General features: G+C 41.0%; 1 protein-coding gene across 3 annotated transcripts in view; it reads left to right on the forward strand.

Moving 5' to 3' along the window:
• LOC119799209 (hyaluronan and proteoglycan link protein 1-like) overlaps positions 1 to 21,688 on the forward strand; it is a 76,451-nt gene extending 54,763 nt beyond the window's left edge. For all 3 annotated transcript variants that reach the window (XM_038309018.1, XM_038309017.1, XM_038309019.1), the window contains 3 exons: positions 2,136 to 2,334; positions 2,726 to 3,028; positions 21,260 to 21,688. In XM_038309018.1, the coding sequence (XP_038164946.1) occupies positions 2,136 to 2,334; positions 2,726 to 3,028; positions 21,260 to 21,549 (792 nt within the window). In that variant the 3' untranslated portion in view covers positions 21,550 to 21,688. The remainder of the gene's footprint in view (positions 1 to 2,135; positions 2,335 to 2,725; positions 3,029 to 21,259) is intronic.
• Positions 21,689 to 22,019: the final 331 nt, after the last annotated feature.

Genomic DNA, 22,019 nt, shown 5'->3' on the forward strand with positions numbered 1-22,019 from the left:
AGAATACAGAAGCAGACATACAGAAATAAGCAGCGATACAAGTGTAACTTGTCAAAAAGCTCCACAGGTGGCCCCAACCAGTAAAGCTACAGCTGGGCAGACAAGCTCCGAGCCAGCCCCCATGTCAAAGGATTAAAAGATCACATCCAGTTAGTCACAGTCAGAGAAGCAGGACTACACAAAATATATATATATATATATATATATATATATATATATATATATATATATATATATATATACTGCTAAAAGAAATTGAAGGAACACTTTCAAAACACATAAGATCTCAATTGGGAAAAAAATCATGCTGTTTATTTATACTGACTGGGCTATATGGACTGGGTGATGTGTAAGGAACAAAAGGATGCCGCATCATTTGATGGTAATGAAAATGATCAAAATATATATATATATATATATATATATATATATATATATATACATATATATATACTGCTAAAAGAAATTGAAGGAACACTTTGAAAACACATAAGATCTCAATTGGGAAAAAAATCATGCTGTTTATTTATACTGACTGGGCTATATGGACTGGGTGATGTGTTAGGAACAAAAGGATGCCGCATCATTTGATGGAAATGAAAATGATCAACCTACAGAGGGCTGAATTCAAAGACACCCCAAAAATTACAGTGAAAAAATTATACGGCAGGCTAGTCACTTTTGCTGAAATTTCATTGTAGCAACTCAAAATGGTATTCTGTAATTTGTATGGCCCCAACGTGTGTCTATGCATGCCTGACAACGTCGGGGCATACTCCTAATGAGACAACGGATGGCGTCCTGGGGTATCTCCTCCCAGATCTGGACCAGGTCCTCACTTAACTCCTGGACAGTCTGAGGTGCAACCTGGCGGCGTCGGATGGATCAAAACATAATGTCCCAGAGGTGTTCTATTGGAGTTAGGTCAGGCGAGCGTGGGGGCCAAACAATGGTATCAATTCCTTCATTCTCAAGGAACTGCCTGCATACTCTCAACTTCTACGGCCCTGTCCAGCTCTCCTGAAGTAACTGCCTGTCTCCTTGAATCTCCTCCATGCTCTTGAGATTGTGCTGGGAGACACAGCAATGGCACGTATTGATGTGCCACCCTGGATGAGTTGGACTGCCTGTGGAACCTCTGTAGGGTCCAGGTAGCGCCTCATGCTAACAGTAGTGACAGTGACCCTAGTCTACTGCAAAACTGGTGAAAAAGAGTCAGAAAAGATAAGGAGGGGAAAAAATGTCAGTGGCCTCCACCAGTAAAACCATTCCTGTTTTGATGGTCGTCTCGTTGTTGCCCTCTAGTGTACCTGTTGTTAATTTCATTAACACCAAAGCAGCTGAAACTGATTAACAACCCTCTCTGCTACTTACCTGACCAAATCAATATCCCAGAAGTTTAATTAACTTGATGCTATACTCTGATTACAAAGTGTTCCTTTAATTTTTTGAGTAGTGTATAAAACATCTATAAACAAAGGTGATGATGGCAGCAGAACAGCTGATATTTCTGGATTTCAGGATGGTGTCACAGCCAAACAGGAAGAGACCAGATTAAGCTACTAGGAGAAAAGGCAGAGAGCATAATAAGATTGAACTAACAAATTCTGCGGAGTGGAAGAATAGAGATAGAATGAAGCAGAATGAGGAAAAAGGGTCCCTATGTCCTCCAGCAGTCAAAGCCTATAGCAGCATGCTCAGGATAACTAACCACAGGTAATATTTACATTTTTCAACCAGCCCTTCCAACTAACTCTTGGCCAACAGTTTTAAAGTATACTTGATATTTGAGAACACATTGTTTTGGGGATTTTTTAAGCTATGGTGCATGATGAGGCCCCTTTAAGATCTTCACTATATCCCATAACATGTCTCCCAGAAATACATTAAAGAAAGGAACACATTTAAAAACACTTATTTTACCCTAATTGTAATTTTTTTGTGGAGATTTTACAACAAAACAACCACTTTTATGTAAAACACCATCACATCTGTTGTCTTTCACACAATGTATCTGGATTTAGTTGTTAGTAGAGTACGTTTCTTCTGTTCTTAGTTGTTCCACTGTATTTTAGATTAAAAAAAAAAGCTTAGAATTTAAGAAGTACAATCTGTCTCCTCTGATCGTGCTTTAGGTGAAAGTTTTTGTTGCTGCCGGTCATCGCAATAAAAGTTACGGGACCTTCCAGGGACGTGTCCACCTGCAACGCTCCTCTCCTATGGACGCCTCCCTGGTGATGAAGGATCTCACATTAGATGATTATGGGACATATAGATGTGAAGTCATGGATGGTCTGGAAGATGATACAGCAGTAGTGTCCCTTGAACTTGAAGGTAACATTTTGAGTGGTCTAGTTAAAAAAAAAAAAAAAAAGGAAGCAATGAACTCCTGGAATGACTTTATACTGTTGGTGTTCTATTGTTAATGCATTCATTCCAAATTTAGCTCCAGAAACTGGAGTTATAGGAGGAATGTTAGCAAATGTGAGCACAGTGTACATTAGTGTGACAGCAGTTTTATTATGTTTGAGAACAGCTGGAGTCTCATGCCATTTAGTGCTTGGAGCCACAGCCACTGGCAGCAGGCTGAGAGGGAAGCAGCTGTGTTTGCTCAGTGAGAGCCGCTGTCAGTCACCAGGATCAATAAAAATTTGAAACAACCCACATGAGATGTACAACTGAGTCATTGCATCAAGGCTTTCCTGTTGTTGGCCTCTCTCTGCAGGTGTTGTCTTCCCCTACTTTCCACGCTTGGGACGCTACAACCTTAATTTTAATGACGCTGCGCGGGCATGTCGAGACCAGGATGCTGTTGTTGCCTCTTTTAAACAGCTGTATGACGCATGGCAAGAAGGGATGGACTGGTGCAACGCAGGTTGGCTGAGTGATGGTACGGTACAGTACCCCATCACCAACCCCAGAGAACCATGCGGAGGGAAAAACACACCGCCAGGCGTTCGCAATTATGGCTTGAGAGATAAGGGCAAGACTCACTACGATGTGTTTTGCTTCACTTCCTTCTACAGAGGTAAGGGACAGCCCTTCCCCTTCATACGTTTCTTAGAGCGTTTATTTCTTTTTAACAGGTCCCTCCTTGTAAACCCCAATCCCTGAAATAAATACACTATGCTGTTGCATCTTTTAAACAATGCTGAGTAAAAGGATGATGAAAGAATTAACCAATGAAGTCAAACATCTCTTATATAATTTGATGATATTTTGAAAGGCTTGTAAAAGAGAAGAAGAGCCAACCACCAAAATCCTCAGTGCCTCCAGGATTATCGGCAGCACATTTCAGCATAGTGGAATCTTTTTACTGCTAAGCTGAAATTTAGGCCAATACAGTTATTTTTTTCTAAGCATATCAGTCTTTTGATTGACATCGGAGCTTCGTCCCCAGGGATCATTCCAGTGAATTTGAGCATAAATGCTGGTTATGCTGAAAGGTTTTAATAAGCATATTGGTTGTGGAAAGTGTGCTTCTAAAAACTTGTAACACCTTATTCGCACATATATGTTAGAAAAGTGCTATGAAGTCATGAACCCCATATTCTTCAGACCCAGTCTCACCCTGATTGATTTCAGCAGGTGAACACGTGTTACAGCTTTTTTTTTTTTGAACTTTATTTTTTTATTTTTTTTTTTATAACACATGACAATCTTACAATCTTTTGTCTCCACCGACCTATAGCCACAATATTACACGAGACATCGAAAGGTGAGTCAGTGGGTTTTCTAACACATGTAATAATGCATACATGACAACAGATTGAAATCAACAGGCAGATAACAGTAAAATAAAATAAAATGGTACATAACACTTGACTGAATCCCCTCCTGAGATAAGACAATCCACACATTCATAGTATTTTACATCGACCCAAAGATATACTCTAATGCACAAGGGCTATCCTGTAGATGTGTCACTGAGTTAGTAGCGGTATGACAGAGCTCCATCTTGTATTAAAAACTGTTTTTTGAAACCTTAAGGAATATGTTATTCCTTCCATCATGTAAATGTCCCAAACTTTTTGTATCCATGTGTTATATGTAGGAGGCTCTGGCTTCACCCATCTGATAGTTATGCATTTCAATGCTGCTGTAAGCAAGATTCTTAACAGGTATCTATCCCCCTTCCTGTCTATTCCATCGGGTATTTCTCCCAGAATTGCTCCTGAAAATTACTTTAAGTGCTTCAAAGATGTCCTCCCAGAATACACTTAGTTTAGGGCAGGACCAAAAGATGTACGTATGATTTGCAATCTGTGTCCCGCAGTTTCTCCAACATGAACTTGGTTGAGTTGGGCCCATTTTACTGGTTATTGTTGGCGTTCTGAAAAATCGGACTATTACTTTCCATTTGAATTCTCTCCTTGTGTTAGAATTTGTTGTTAATTGTGCGTCGGTACACATTTCTTCCCGTGTGTCCCCTGCTATTGACTCCTGCAGTTCAGTTTCCCATTTAAGCTTTATGTTTGTGGAATCATGCCCGTTCATAGACAGAAACAGGTTTTATATTTTACTAATTACATTGTTATTACATTTTCCCCTTTGTATGTTCTTTAGGAAATGTTCTATAGGTGTAGATTCATGGAGTTTAGTCCAATTATTGTGTGTTGTTACAAAGGTTCTAAGTTGTAGGTATCTATAGAAGTCTGTCTTAGGGAGACCAAATTCACTTTTCATCTGCTCAAATGTTTTGAAGTTTCCCTCTTTAATTAATTGATGGATATGAGATAGTCCATAATTAGACCAGTTTTTGAACCTGGAATCTAAATTGTTTGGTGTAAATGTCTTTATAAATCCTATATTTGATAAAAGTGAAATCTGCTTTGATAACTTAAAAGCCGATTGTATTGAGTTCCAGACTTTGAGAGTGTTTTTTGTCCAGGTTGTCATTTCCTTTGCAGGGGTATCTAAGAAAGGTAATGTTTGCAGTGGTACTGAGCATCTGCTTTCCTCTATTTCCAACCAGCGAGTGTCTGCACTATTCTGTAGCCATGCTAGTAGGGGCTTAAGTTGTGCAGCCCAGTAATAATATTTCAAATTTGGGAGTTTAAAGCCCCCCTTGGATTTAGGTAACTGTAGAGTTTTCAGTCTGATTCTAGGACGCTTTTTTTGCCAAATGAATCCAGTTATCATTTTATCTACTGTGTCAAAGGTAGATTTGGGAATTTCCACAGGTAGCATCTGGAATAAATAGAGTAGTCTTGGTAAAACATTCATGCGGATACTTTCATCACGTCCTATCAGAGAGATGGGAAGGGTATCCCAACACTCCAGGTCATTTTTAATGATTCGTAGAGGTTTACTATAGTTTGTCTCATATAGGTCACATAGAGACGGAGGTATTTGAATACCCAGATATTTGATCCCGTTCTTGGGCCATTTGAATCCACTCTGTACTTTTATGAGGTCTGAAATTGTGCCATTTACATCCATAGCTTCCGTTTTTTCTATGTTGATTTTATAGCCTGAATAGAATCCATATTGAGAGATGAGCTCTTTTAGGTGGGGGATTGTTGAATTAGGTTCTGTCAAGTGCAACAATACATCATCAGCATATAATGAAATTTTTCTGTACGTCTTTATTGATTTCTATCCCTTTAATATTAGCATCCTCTCAAATGATTTGAGCTAATGGTTTAATACTAATGGCAAACAGGAGGGGTGAGAGTGGGCATCCTTGTCTGCACCCCCGTTCTAATGAGAATCTAGTAGACCTATAGCCGTTAACTTTAACTGCTGCCTGTGGTGAGGAGTAGAGTGTTTGCACCCAATCAACAAAATATGGACCAAATCCAAAGCGTTTAAGGGTATGAATTAAATATTTCCAGGAGACTCTATCAAACGCCTTTTGGGCATTTAAAGAGATGATTGCTGATTTAATCTTTCTCTCTCTTTGAACGCTTGTTAGGTTTAGTAAGCGTCTTAGATTATCACCATAGTACCTACCAACAATAAATCCTGTCTGATCGGGGTGTATGATTTGGGTGATAAAAATGTTAAGTCGTCTTGCTAGGATTGCTGTAAGTATGCGTGAGTCTGTATTCAATAGTGATATGGGTCAATAGGACTGGCAATCTGTAGGATCCTTGCCCTCTTTGTGGATTACTACTATTGTGGCTTCTGTCCAGGATGGTGCCATAGTTTTGGATTTTAACGCATGATGATATGCTTTTAATAGCAAGGGGGCCAGAAGATCTACAAAAGTTTTATAGAACTCATTGGTAAATCCGTCTGGGCCTGGACTTTTGTTGTTCTTGAGTGATTTAATTATCTGCTTAATCTCCCATTCCTCAATTGGTTGATCTAATTCCAGCGCCATCTCATCCGTTAATTGGTTCAATTTTATGTTATTTAAATATTCTGTAAGCTCTTGGTCATTATTACAGGTATCAGTATTTGTATATAGTAATTTATAAAATTTTGCAAAGGCCTCAGCTATTTTGTCAGGACTTGTCTCAACAGTCTCTTGGGATTTTATTTTATGAACCATATTGGAGGACTGTTGTTTCCTCAATCTAAATGCTAATAACCTACTGGCTTTCTGACCGTGTTCATAATATTTTTGATTAGTTACCCTCTACTTTATCTAACAATAGACTGTTTAGTTGTCTGCGGGTTGCATTTAATTCCTTCAGGATTTTACCTGAAGCGTATCTCTTATGTTTAAACTCCAAATCTTTGATTCTATCCTCCAAATCTTTTTGTTTAGCATTCTTGTGTTTTTTCCTTGCAGATGTGAAGGAAATTATGCGGCCTCGAAGGAATGCTTTGGCACAGTCCCATAACATCAGAGGTGTTGTTTTTGTAGATGTATTAGTTTCTAGGTACATCTTGAGCTCCGCTGTAATGAATGTGATGAATACTTTGTCATTGAGTAGGGACGTATTAAGTCTCCATTGTTTAGATGTTAACCTATGTCCTATATCCCATTTTAATAAGACAGGTGATTGGTCAGAAGTAGTAATAGGTAATATTTCAATATCCACTATTCTATGCAGTTCTGACTTTGGGGTAAAAAAATAGTCGATCCTAGAGTAGGATGCATGACTACTTGAGTAGAAAGTAAAGTCTTTAATTCTGGGAAACCTGCTCCTCCATACATCTACAATACCTGTCTCTATGATCTGATATTTAAGCATCCTACTCATTCTAGAGAGTGGAGTTCTTGGTGAGGGTGATCTGTCCAATATTTGTGACAAAATACAATTGAAGTCCCCACCCAGCAACAACAGCCCGGTGCTGTGCTGTAATATTACCTTAAACAGTGACTTTATGAAATCTGGTGCATCCAAGTTGGGTGCATATAGATTTACAAGCAAAACTTCTATGCCATCAATTGTACCATTAACTAACATGTATCTTCCCTCTGTATCTCTACGTAACAATGTTTGTGTGAAATTAATCTGTCGGTGCATAAGTATGACAACACCTTTCTTTTTTCCTGACTGGTGGGATGAATAGAAAGCCTTGTCTGCCCAAGATTTTTTAATTTTTCATGCTCTGTATCAGATAGGTGGGTTTCTTGGAGAAAAGCAATGTGACAATTAATTTGTTTTAATTGAGTCAATATTTTCTTTCTTTTGACTGGATTATTGAGTCCTTTTACATTGTAAGTTACAATTTTATATTTATTTATATTTTTATTTTATATTGGACCTTCTCATTCTCCCCTCTAGATCTTCACATTTATCTTTCAGCGTGGCCATTTCCTTCTGTAAGCTGGTTACAGTAGACTGTAGTGAAGTAACTTCATCTGACCACGTTGATAGGCCACCCTTTATGTCCAAGATGTCCGTCTTTATAATATCCACTTCAGTTTGTATGGTCTTTGTGCTGTTAGCAATGTTGGAACGGGCCGCTAGCAGTTCGGCTCTTATAGCTTGAAAATCTTCTGCTAATGCGCCTTTAAGTTCGTCTCTTATCACTTTAGCGATTTCGCCTCTCAGTGACGATAAGATATCTGCTTTAATTTCTTCGTTACTCATGTTCGGGCCAACCGTCTCAGTGGTTGTCGGTGGGTTAGCCTGCCAGTTGTCCTCTGTCTCATACTCCAAGCAGGCCTTATAGCATTAGCATCGCTTCCGTATCTATATTTTTGCAGCTTTTCAGCTATTCAGGACGATTATGCTTTGGTTTTCCAGTTGTTTGTGGTTCTAAAGTTTTCTCTTCGGTTTTTTGACGGGTATTAACGTAGTTAATGCTGTTTATATATTATTTTATGTAATTAACACGGATTTTGCAGGAGCTCAGGAAAGTACGTCCTACGCCATATCTTGCTCACCAGCGCCCCCGTGTTACAGCTTTTTATTTAAGATATATGATCTGTGGGAACTTGGTATGTTTCCATCAGCTTTTCTAATTCAAATTTGTAAGTATAGCATCAGAAAAGCATAATGAAAACAGCAAAAATAGAAAAAAATCACTCCCTCAAATTTACAAAACCATTTTTATACACGTTTGAAGTGGTTTTTGGCTTTTGCAAAAAAAAAAAACGGAGATGGAAACAGGTTTTGCGCATAATCTCCGACATAGTGGACTTTCACGTCAAAGGATTGATCAACTGTTTCTGCAACTCTTTCGGCGAGGACGAGGCGCTCCATGGTCTTCATCAGGTGAGATGTCAGGGTGACTGGTCTGAAGTGGGCCGGATCCCCGGCGTGCGGCGTTTCGGGAACTGGAACCACACAGGAGGTCTTCCACAGGGTGGGGACCACCCCCAGGCTGAGGCTCAGGTTGTACATGTAGCTGAGGACCTGACAGAGCTCATCTGCACAAGTCTTCAGCAGCCTGGGGGGGAGGCCATCTGGTCCTGAGGCCTTCCTCTGTTTCAGCCTCCTCAGCTGCCCTCTCACCTGCATTGGTGTTACTGTGAGGGGGGAGGAAGGCACGACTGGAGGTGTGGATGGGTCGGGGGTGGTGGGAGTGGCAGCGGCGGGGGGGAAAGGTCTCTGGGGGGCTGGTGGTTGGAGGTGTGTGGAGAGTTGAGGGCAGGGAGGGGGCCAGTGTGAGGGGAGTCAAACCGCGTGAAGAAGCTGTTTAACTCATCTGCAAACTTGGTGTTACCATCTGCAGCCCTGCTGGTCCTCTGCTCAAAGCTGGAGATGTTGTCCAGAGCTCTCCACACATCTCTGGCGTTGTTCTGCGCCAGCTGCTCCTCCATCTTTTCCCATAGTCCTTCTTTGCCGCCCTGATCCTCCACTGGAGCTCTCGCTGAGCTCAACGCTGTTCTTCTTTATCCCCTGAGTAGAAAGCCTGTTTCTTCCGATTCAGGAGGACTTTCAGCTCAGGGGTCAGCCAGGGAGGGTTGTTTGGAAAACATTGAAGCCGTCGTGTAGGCACAATGCTCTCCACACAGAAGGTCATGTAGTCAGTGATGCATTCAGTCAGGCTGTTGATGTCCTCACCATGAGAGCTTTGGAACATGCTCCAGTCTGTGGTGCTGAAACAATCCCTCAGCTCCTCAGTGGCGTCATCCGACCAAACTTTCACTGACTTCTTCTGTGCTATTGTCCTTCTCACCAGTGGAATGTAATGGGGGGGCAGGTAGACAAGGCTGTGATATGAACGAGCCAGCGGGGTGAGGGGTAGGGGTGGGGGAGGTGTATGCATCCTTAACATTTGCATAAAAAAGGTCCAGCGTTTTAGTGTTCCTGGTAGGGCATGTCTCGTATTGTGTGAGCGTGGGGAGAGTGGAGCGGAGGGGGGCATGATTGAAATCTCCTGTGATGAGCAGGAGAGCGCGAGGGTGTTCGGTCTGAAGCTTGTTTACCACGCTGTGGATCCGCTCACAAGCAGCAGCGGCATCAGCAGAGGGAGGGATGTAAACGCAAAGCACGATCACGTGACCAAACTCCCGCGGCAGATAATAAGGTATACTCACAGCGAGTAATTCCACATCTGGGCTGCATATCTGCTGCTTCACGTGAACATGAGCCGAGCTGCACCATCTCTCATTCACAAACACCGCCAGACCGCCTCCTCTCTTTTTTTCGCTCTCCGCCAAAGTTCTGTCCACACGGAAAAGTTTAAAGCCATCCAAGGAAACCACTGAGTCCGGGACAGACCCATCTAGCCACATCTCCGTGAAGCACATTAAACTAGCGTCTCTGTACCTCCTCTCGAAACGCGCTAGTATTGCAAGCTCCTCGGTCTTGTTGCGGAGAGATCTTATGTTTCCCATGACAACCGATGGTAGATAATTCTTCCTACTCTTCGTCCTTCCACCTCTGCAGCCTCTCCGTCTCCTCCGTATTTCTGCAGGGATGTCTGGTTTCTCCGTGTGGTGGGAAGAAGGGAAGCGGTGTGTAGGGTCCTGTAGTTCGAGGAGCTGGTCAGCAGGCCCCTCCTTAAAATCTTTTATGACTCTGTGGTGGTCTCAGCCCTCCTCTACGCTGTCGTCTGCTGGGCACCTGGCAGCTCAGAGCGGGACAGAAAGAGACTGAATAAGCTGGTGAGGAAGGCCACTTCTGAGAGGAGGATGCTGTCCAAACTCACATCCATCATGGACAACACCTCTCACCCTCTGCACCAGACTGTAGAGGAGCTGAGCAGCTCCTTTAGTCAGAGACTTAGACACCCTGTTTGTAAGAAGGAGCGTAGCGCTCCTTTATTTATTATTAGCGCAGGTCATTTATTCCTGCTGCCACCAGACTCTATAATAATGCACTATAACCACAATAACTCCTCAAAAAACCAATGTGCAGCTATATTATAGTTTTTTAGTTTTTTATTTCTTGACTGTGCAATATCCTGTGCAATATGCTGAATGTGCAATATATGTGAATAGAATAGTCATACCACTACCTCACCGTTGCTCCTTACCTACTACACTTTAACGTAAAAGTAAATCCATCTGCATATAAGCCATCCGGATTGTACATATTTTTATTTCTTTATTTCTTATTTTTATTTTGTTTTTCATTGTGTGCGATACAGGTACACTTGCACCTTAATCCTTATTTACCTTGATATACTGTATATACCTGGATATATTGTATATATATATATTGTTTATTGTTTATTCTTAATGCACCTTTTCCTCCTTGTTTGCACCTTCTTTGACTTCTATGCCAATATATGACAAGTGAATTTCTCCGCTGTGAGATCAATAAAGCTCATCTAATATAATCTAATCCAATCATCAACGTCTTCCTGGATTTTCCTATTATGTGTGGCTCGACAACATCACAATTACTAGCTGACATGTTTATGTAAGAACAGCTTGCCCATTAGCAACATATTCTTTAAAGCTTTCCTCCTTTACTGACCTGCAGTAAGTTCAGGATTTCAACCTTTACTTCCTGTTTATTACAGGCATAGGGGAGGACATACTTTGCTTTACAATGTATGCTTGGTTGATTAAATTTAAAGCCAATTGGAAACACTGCAAAATAGAATTTCCTTTTTTTTACTCCTAAAAGTTTACTTAAAATTCAACTTTTAGTGGGATGGAAACAGGGCTACTGTTCTTTAAATGCATTTACCTCCTTATTTGCACACATACATAAGTAACAGTTTTTTTTAGACGTACAGAATTAGCAGGTAGATCGCATCAGAGTGTTGTGTTTAATATGCACCATGAGCTGTGAACTCACACTGTGAACTGAGTGCAAGAGTATCGATTCACGTTTTTTTCCCCCTCCGGTCTATTTTTATCCATTTGCTCCTGGATGTAATTCTCCCTCCCGTGCTGCGGTGGCGCTAAGCCTATTTTGCCCTCCTACCGCGCTTCCTGGTTATACTCGTGCAGCAGTGTGTTGCAGTAAGCTTGACACAGACATTTTTGAATTTTTGATTTATGCTCAATATTGAAGCGTGGTCTGTGCTACACGCTGTGGGTCTAGATACGGCCGAGGCGGTGAGGAAGTGGGGGCGAGTTTAGTCCGACGACGGAGGGACATGAGGGCCAAAAAGAGCGGAGATCCAGGTTGAAAAAGGGTCCCAGCGTTCTCGCACACCTCGCTCTTCTAGCAGGTCAAACTTCATGAGTGTTTTTCCGCAATTTCGGTCATAAAAACAAAACAAGCCGGCCTCCTTTGGGAGAGGTGCAGCGGAACGTCTGTGGAGGGGGCGGGGACGTCTGGAGCTGAGGTATTGTATTGCACTCATGGCACTGATTTTGTGCAGTATTTTTTGATGCAAAGCCTTTCAGAATCAATAACACAGGGGTATTATTACTTTTCAGTGAATGAGGTTTTTAATAGGGATAGGTGGAGTAAAACTTTTCTACTTCTGTTATTTGCTGTCGTTTCTAAAAAAAAAAAAAAAAAAAAAAGCATAACGATATTACAGCTTTCATTGATTTATTTCAAATTTGAAACATTTTCCAGCCTGTAAGATGTACAAAAAAAGAAGTACAAGAAAAAAAGAACGAATTAATCGAATCGCAGCGTGGTGTTTTCTTGAGTATCAAAAATAATCGAATCGTTGGGTCAGGAAATCGATACTGAATCGAATCGCCATGATGGGTGTGATTTACACCCCAATTGCTCATGGCTGGTTCTTGTCACATGGGGCAAACACCTCGCTGTGAGGCTGTTGCAGAGTCAGACACAGACTGCATGCAGCCTCTTATGGAGTAAAAAATGAGCACTGAGAGTTGATATGCAAGGAAGAGAATGTTTTATTTTACTCTGCAGAGGAGAGCGACACGAAACAGCTACGTACAGCTCCCAGTGTGGCTCTGAGGCTATAACATCCCTCCCCTGCTTATAAAAAGACTACACACCACACACATACGAACATTGAATCTTCCCAAAGGAAACACTTTAGTTCACGAGAGGATATAAATTTGTTCAAATAAACATTTCAGACAACTGTTTTCCGTTCACACCAAAAACAGGACATGAAAATCTTGAACACATTAAGGACATGTTTATCTATGTTTCCCCCTTATCTAACCTAGGGAGAAAACTTCATTTCAACCCCCCTTCTTTTCCCTACATCTCAGCATAAAGAATTGAACAAAGCCTCTAGACAATCTGTCATGATGGGTTCACAAGAGAGACCCAAGTATGCAGAACCCACGAAACGGAGACTGAAGTGAAAGGTTTAACAAGTTTATTGTTTCACAAGCACAGAGTAATCACAGGTTCTGGTTCAGGCCTGGAGGGCAGGTTCACTGGAGTCTTGAGGGTTCTTGGTTTAGCTTTGGGAGGAGAACTGTTGGGTCCAGAGAATGTTTGTTCAGCAGAGTCCGTTAGCTGCTTCAGCGTCTTACTTCTAGAGAGAGGGCAGACCTTGGTTTTGAGTTTCCAGCTCTTGGTCCAGAGCTGCATGGAAATCCAGAGAGGAGTCTTCAGGTTTGGCTCAGAGGGCAGACTCGGCAGGTTAAGCTCTTCCAGAGCTTCACAAGAGAAAAAACAGGTTTCCTGAAAGTAGAGACAAAAAGGGTTAGAATCCAGTCTGGATTCAAAGTCAACAAAGTGCTCAGAAGGATCTTGGCTTAAAGGGATAGTTCGGTATTTTTGACATGAATCTCTATGGCATCCCCATCACCAGCGGCATGCAATCACACTGACTTACCCCTGGCAGCGTCCTGTGAGCAGAGTTATCGTCCAGTTTTGGTCAAGCCAAAAGTAGTCCGGCAGGTTTTTAGGAACAGCGAAATAAAACTTTTCTCTTCCCAAAACATTATGTGTTCAAAAGAGCGATATTTTTGCATCCCAAAAAGATTGTAGTGGAAAAAGTCACACGTCGTTATCAATTGGTCCTATTTTCTCTCTGTTCGTATCAGTGCGCGCCGTCATTCAGACAGCGAGCCCAACAACAGCCATGTCTCCTTCCGCCGCGGAGGGAGACATGGCTGTTGTTGGGCTCGCTGTCTGAATGACGGCGCGCACTGATACGAACAGAGAGAAAATAGGACCAATTGATAACGACGTGTGACTTTTTCCACTACAATCTTTTTGGGATGCAAAAATATCGCTCTTTTGAACACATAATGTTTTGGGAAGAGAAAAGTTTTATTTCGCTGTTCCTAAAAACCTGCCGGACTACTTTTGGCTTGACCAAAATTGGACGATAACTTCTCTCACAGGACGCTGCCAGGGGTAAGTCAGTGTGATTGCATGCCGCTGGTGATGGGGATGCCATACAGATTCATGTCAAAAATACCGAACTATCGCTTTAAGTGCTAACCAACTGAATTCAACACTGCGACATTGAGGCAAGGTCTGAAGACAGCTTATATAGTGTGGACCCTCTGATGAAGGAATGAGCCTCAGCTGTGCAGGAGGCTAGGCTGAGGAGGATCCACGGCGGACTCTGCTGGAGGAAGGTGGTACTACTCCAGCTCCCAACACAATCACCCCTATTCAGGAGGAGAAAAAAGGCCCACTTTAATATATTATCTCACTAACAGACCAAGGAAAAAATAAGATTCCACAATTCCTCCCTTTTGTTCCTTATCAGAAAAATTACAAACAAAAATAAAAGAGAGTAAAACCATATGTAATATACAATGCATAAAAATATTAATTTGCAAGAATAATAGTAACATAATAGCAGAAACAAAAAAAAAAAGAATGATCAGGACGAACATCAGTGCTTTCATTCCAATCCGTCACTATTCAGTGTGTTGGGATATATTGCCACAATGGATCCCAAATCAGTTGGATGAACCATCTAAAACCAACCCCTCTTTCCTTTTTCACAAAGAGAACAAAAGATTCTCTGGAAAAGTACTGTAACTGCCCACCGTAAGAGGCAGTCAGCTCACGCATTGACCAATCACCTGATGGAGAAGGCTGATACTTCAACAGGAAATTCCCCCATGTCACTCATGGTTTAAAACCCAGAGCTCAAACTAAATCTTTCTCTTTCCATGGGTTCACCACCCGCAAGGAGAGGCCCCTTTAACTTGAAATGCCAGAAGAAAGTTAACTGGAAGTAGCTTTCTTTTTTTCTTCTGTGAGTAAAACTTTCCCGAGAGCGGATCCCGTGGTGGAGAAGACCCGTGCGGCTGAAGCTGGACTGCGTGCCGCCTCATTTTTTTAATAGGTTAAATAATTAACTATAACTCCAGTTCTAGTTTATTCATTATCTGCAGGATGTTAGTTTGCACAACAAGTGGTTTAAGACAAAACCTCTATTGAGACACTGGAATTGAGCTGTTGTTTCAGAAATAGACATCTAGGTGATCATAAGCAAAATAGAAGAAAATACTTCTGTTTTAAGAATAAGAGTGAAAAAACAAAAAATCGAAACTGTCATATAACCACAGCACAAAATTGTTTGTAACAGGTACATCCTGCAACAGGACAAATAAACATCAGAATATCAAAGTCCAAGTCCAACTGTCAATTCAATTCAGAATGATTGCTTGGATTAAAAGGTAACCTTCAACCCAATCCACACAAGAAAGCAGTCTGCAAGCTCAGAGATTTAGTTAAAGCAGCCTACAGCTGTTAACACCACTAACAATTGTTTTAGGATGAGATAGCAAACTTCCACTGTTGATATCTACTAGGGGCAGAACGGTTCACAAAATCCACGGTTCGGTTCGGTTCACGGTTTCGTGGTCACGGTTTTCAGTTCGGTTCAGTATACGTTGATTGTTAGGAAAATCTATTATGTCTTGTAAAGTACAACACACAATGCTTGCACACTATTGCACTTTTTTCCACAACTTTCTTTCCGCCATCATCGTAGGTCACTCTAAATGCAAAGTGGTCCCATACAGCAGACCTACAAAGTGCTGCTGGCGTGTCTTCCAACTCCTGTTCTTTCCCACTCGCCATACCCACACAATTCTCCACAACAACTGATTTATTTCTGCTACACCCGGTTACGCTTCTTCGCTTGTTCTTCTTCTTAACTACTGGTGTTTGGCTTTGGTCGCAGTACTGCCACCTTCTGCTCTGGAGTGTACACGCTTCACCTATGAGAAAAAGGAGCAGCGCATGAACGAACGAAACACACGCGACCCGAACCGAGACAGTCGAACCGAATCGTTCGGACGGTTTTCATAAACCGTTCCATCCCTAATAAATAAATAAAAAATAATATATATATATATTTATTAGGGATGGAACGGTTTATGAAAACTGTCCGAACCATTTGGTTCGACTGTCTCGGTTCGGGTTGCGTGTGTTAGATAGATATATATATATATATATATATATATATATATATATATATATATATATATATATATATATATATATATATATATATATATGGAGTTCATTAAAATCTATCATAAGATGTTGAGATGGAGCATCAACTGTTTTTGTGGCTCCTTGGCCCATTATTTTCTGTCCATTAGAAATTCTGTGACATGCACAGACTAAACAATCTTCACAAAACTTTGTTGCTGTTTGAGAAAAAAAATAACTGTTAACCAATTTGTATCCATCCATTTCCCAATCCTCCCGTTTGACAAATGGTCCCCCATTGGTCAAAACACAAAAGGGATGGAAAAATTGTTTAGGTAACCATTTAAGCCCCACCAGATGTTATTTGGAAAAAAAAAAAAGAAAAAGAAGGAAAAAAGGTAAAATCTAAGAGCTCAATTTGTCCAGTTCAAACCTCATCTTAGCAAAAAGGTGGGGACATGCAGCAGACCCTTTAGCAGCCTTGCAGTTCACAGGATTTTGGGCAGACAGCTAAGTAAATAGTTCAGCCTCATAAATCAGCCTAGCAGGAATGACGAAGATTTAAAAAAAAGAAGGAATCCAAAAAAAACTAGACTGAGATAGCTTGAATGACTAAACTGAAGTATTTAATGATAGAAACATTTTATTCATTTTAATATCATTATTAAATGTTATATGATTATATAAACCCTTATATATATCTTCCGCTTTTAACACATGCTTTCTCATGTGTCAAGATAACAACAGTGTTCTATGGGTGTGATGATCTGGAAAGGAAAAGCATTTCAGATCTAGAGAAATGTAAAGTGGCCCCTTATTTTGTTTCTTGGGTGTTGTTTACTGAATGCAAAATTATTAAATTAATTATTTTTAGGTATGACAGGGTGGGATTTGAAAGGAGTCAGATTAGAATCGCCCACAGTGTCTTACGAAATGCTGGAATAGCAATGTAGTAACAATCAAAAACGCGCAGTACATGTGACAGCCCTGTTATTACAGCATTTAATTGATTAATTAATCGAAAAGAAAAGGTAACTATTGCCTATTTATTACCAAATTATTTGAGCAATACAAAAATCTAGTCTCCCTGCTCATCCACTATTCATAGTTAAACAGACAAAGTGGATTGGAAAACACCAGAGGTGTGGTGAGGTCATATATTATGAGGTGAGAAAAAAGGCAGAAAACAGTTTTATATTAGATAATCCTCAGATATCTCTAACACAATACATCATTAACGAAAGGTACCTATAGATAAGAGAAAAATAGAAATGTTTGCTATGATAGGATATATCAGAGAAAGCTAAATAAAACCTGACCAAACTGTTAGTGGCAGTTTTGGAGGAGAGTCAGCTGTGCCTCATTCTGTTATTTTCTTTTCCTGTTGCACGTTTTCTATTACAGTCACTCAACTGTCCTCACGGCGGCCCCTCCTTTAATGAAGAGCCGGTCCATACGGGGCTGTTTGCAGTCTGTTGAGGATAGTGCCTCCTATTTAGTGACCATGGAGCAAAGGTGATAGATGGATCCCCGCAGTTGGCCCCAGGGACAGTGAAGTCTGTTTGTGAGTCTGGTTGGGGGTCAAATGATAGCTCAGATTGCCCCCGTCATCTTCCTCCTCTAGTTTGGCTCTCTGAAAACCAGGGTAATAAAAGTTATCCTCTATTAGAAAAGGATTTGTAGCCTTCAGTTGATAAGGTGGAGGTAGAACAGAGAGCAGCAGGCTTGCGGTAAAGTGGGATACCCTTCTCTGAAATGGCCTATTTGTGGTAGATGAAAAACCCATATGGTTTTGGGGATCAGCCCTTCTTCTAGAATCCACCGAGCGGACAGATCAGCGAAGGATCCTGTTCTCGTGACGCCAAATTGTGGAGTAAAAAAATTAGCACTGAGAGTTGATATGCAAGGAAGAAAAGGTTTTATTTTACTCTACAGGGGAGAGCGACACGAAACAGCTGCGTACAGTACAGCTCCCAGTGTGGCAGGGAAAAAAATATGACTCCACACTCTTTACCTGGCAAAGAAATTATTGATGCAACAAAACAGAGAAAGATTGTTTGTGTTGGGATCTGGAGGCTTGTCACCTTTCTCCACCAGAGGGAGCCTGAGATCTTCCTCCTGAGGGCGTGAGCTGACTTCTGCACACCTGTTTTCCATCTGCTCGTCTGGAGGCCTTCTTTTGGCGACACATGGCAATGACAGGAATCCTCATAGATTCCATGAGGCGCCCACTGAAGTCAAAGGATACATGTTTGGAATTGTCTCATTATGTTGGGGACCAAAGACTTTATCTTCGTTGGTTACAAGCGTCTCTAATCTAAAATATGGAGAAAATTTTGTTCCACTATTGTTGTGAGTAAAAGCAAAAAACAATTCAGAAACATTTCAATTCAGAAAAAGGTTTTCAGATTATCTACATTATTTTTAATGAAACAGTTTTTAGTTTGTTTTCGAGTTGTATTTTAAAAAATAATGATACAGATTTTATATTTTCATTTTTTTTTCAAATGTCTGTTTTTCAGAGTCTTATAAATGCATCCTTTCAAACTGCATTGTACAGATCACATTCTATTTGTTTGTCGATTTTGGCATTGACACAGTTGGAATTTTGCTTACAGTAGGGAGGGCACTAATCTGTAAAATGTAATTTGAAACAAGTTTGTAAAACTCAATTTGAAAAACAGAAATAAAAAAAATTGCCTAAAAGATAAATGAAACAATATGAAAAAATATCATCTGAATAATATATAATTTCTTTTTGTTAAAACACTAAAGTTACTTTAACAACCTATTGTCTGGTTAAAGCGTTTTTCAAGTTAAAACATTTTTTTCACAGATTACACGTACCGTATTTTCACGACCATAAGGCGCACCCTACTAAAAGGCGCAGTCTCAGTTATGTGTGCCATTTCTGTATTTAACACACACATAAGGCGCACCGGACTATAGGGTGCGTTTTTATATACAGGTACATGTCCTCTACTACCTTTAAATACCTCTACTGCGTATTTAAAAATACAGCGGGGGCAAAACTGAGTATGACTGTGCTTTATTCATGTATTTATTACAAAGTATTAATCAAACCTGGGAGCTGGCCGTGAGACAGACACATCGCAGATGACAGTGATCACTCCTAAATTAACTTAAAATCCTGAAACCTGCCGACGGAATATGTTCGCTTTTATTGCCGGTATCCTGGTGCCTGCAGTTTAAATTATTTAGATGAAAAACACCTGCCAGCCACCGCGGTGTACCCGGAGGCTACCCGGCCCAGAGGCTGCTGTTGAAGGGATTTCTACTGTCGGTGTACCGCTGGTATGTGGGGGTCTGAGCGCCTCCGACAGAAATAGTATAGGCAGGATAATAATCTGGATGAACTGACTGCAATTATTAAGTTTTCAGGTGGACTTTCTCACTTAAAAAACATATTAAAACTACTTTATTCCCACTGATCACAGCAAATATAGCTGCAAGATTTAGATTATTTAGATGAAAAAACACCTGCCAGCCGCTGCGGTGAAACCGGAGGAGACCCGGCCCAGAGGCTGCTGTTGAATTAAGTTTTCAGGTAGAAAAATAGAGCTGGAGCAAAATTGAGTATGATTGTGCTTTATTCATGTATTTATTACAAAGTATTAATCAAACCCATCAAAGTCATCATCCTCTGTTTCTGAATTAAACAGCTGCACTAAATCAGACATGCCAATTTCCCCTTCTTCGCTGTCAGAGTCACTTTCCGTGCCGGGCAGCTCCTCAGAAATAATGCCGGCTTTTGCGAAAGCTCAAACAACAGTGCCAGCAGGCAGCAGACACGTTAGTCCAAGCATCAACAATCCATCCGCTAACGGTGGCGTAATTTCATCCATCGCTCCCACGCCGCTCGCAGCCTTACTTTGAACGGCCGGTTCACATCGATGTCAAGTGGTTGAAGTTCCTTTGTCAGACCCCCGGGATAACAGCGTTCATTTGATTCACCTTTTTTTTCACATCGGCTGTGAGATGGGCACGCAGTCACAGATTAACAGCGATGGTGATGCGTGGAAAAAACCACCTGGTCTCCTCACAGACACCTGCCTCAGCCACGCTTTCATCATCTCCTCATCCATCCAGCCTTTTTCATTTGCCTTAATATCATATGTCATCAGAGCGATGTGTCTGTCTCGCTGTTAGCTCCCAGGTCAGCTTCTCTGATTGGTTGATGCGGCGCGTCCAGCAGCAAAACTTAAATTTTTCCATCTCGAGCAGCAGCAGCGCGTTGGCAGATGCTTAAACGCTCCCGACGCGCTGCGCCTGCTGCTCAAAACGTGGTGCGGGACCTTTTGCTGCGCCTATACACGCGTCAACCATTGACTTCGCATGTAAACACGCTGCTTCTGCTGCACCTGCTGGGTCCGGTTCACACCGATGTCGAGCGGTTGAATAACAGCGAGCACAGTGTTAATTTGTTTCACCATGTTTTTCACATCAGCTGTGAGATGGGCCAGCATGGAGTCACATATTAACAGCGATAGTGATGAGTGGAAAAAAAACACCTGGTCTCCTTACATTCAGCCACTCTTTCATCATCTCCTCAATGAGGTGGTCTCAAAAGTCACAGTTACAACACACATAGGGCGCACCGCACCAAAGGGCGCACCACACATTTTGAGGGAAAAAAAAGACGTTTAAGTGCGCCTTATAGTCGTGAAAATACAGTAATTTAAATTTTTTTTTCAAATTTTTATTTACAAAACTTTGCTTGCATAAATTATGGAATGAAATTTACTCCATACACATAAAGCGAATTTGAACAATTCTTCTTTGATACTGTGATAAAAGTTTGTAAATAATAGAAGAGAGAAGGCACAGTTAACTGGAAGTCTTTAAGCACTGCTCCAGAGGTAAAGAGTTGGTCTCCTGTATGTTGTTAATGAATCTCTACTTTTTAGCTGTTTATCAGCATCTATAGGGCCCTTCTAATTATCAGGTTATTTGGTTAGAGGTGTAAATTCAGGGGCACATAAAAAACATGCAGGATGCTGGTACTGTAGGACTGACTTTTGGTAACTTCCCTCCTAAAATTTCATTATCTTCTACTTCACTCTGATAAGGATATATTGATGTTCTGGTTAAATATGCTTGCAGTAATCGAGTTGTATGTTTTGTCTCTCCAGGTAAATTCTACTATCTTAACCACCCCTCTAAGCTGACCTATGATGAAGCCGTGAGGGCTTGTCAAAAGGATGGTGCTCAGATTGCTAAGGTTGGCCAAATGTTTGCTGCCTGGAAGCTGAATAAGTACGACCGCTGCGATGCCGGCTGGTTGGCGGATGCCAGTGTCCGTTATCCCATCTCTAATCCAAGACGACGCTGCAGTCCCACAGAAGCTGCTGTGAGGTTCATGGGCTTCCCTGACAAAAAGCAAAAGCTGTACGGAGTGTACTGCTACAAGGAAAACAATTAGGCTGTGAAGGCTATTCTGCAAACACTTATATACAGTTCACAAGCATGCACAAACATTAGCATTGAAGAACACTCTCAAGGACTAAAACACATAGAAAAGGGAACTCCAAAGAATGGACGGGTACATTAAATCTGTGACAATCTAAGATTTAAGACCTTGCATCATTCTTTGGGATCTTAAACATATTTTACACATTATTTAATCAATGCCTTTAATAGGTTGGATAAGTCAATAAGATATGGAAATACTATTCTCTAGTGAATGTTGTACTGTCATATAAGAATGGTTAAAAAGAACATGCAAGGAGGCCCCATTCCTCTTTTCCACTAATGTCTAATCCATTCAGATCAGGTTGGGTTGGTTCAGTTCAGTTAGATTAATTTCTCATTATGACGACGTTGTTCCCAGTAGGAGTGGACTCTTTAAATTCAGTTTAATCCTGGTTATTTATATAGCACCAATTCACAACA

Source organism: Cyprinodon tularosa, unplaced genomic scaffold (genome assembly GCF_016077235.1).
Source record: "Cyprinodon tularosa strain WSP-4 unplaced genomic scaffold, ASM1607723v1 ctg653, whole genome shotgun sequence".
NCBI classification, from domain to species: domain Eukaryota; kingdom Metazoa; phylum Chordata; class Actinopteri; order Cyprinodontiformes; family Cyprinodontidae; genus Cyprinodon; species Cyprinodon tularosa.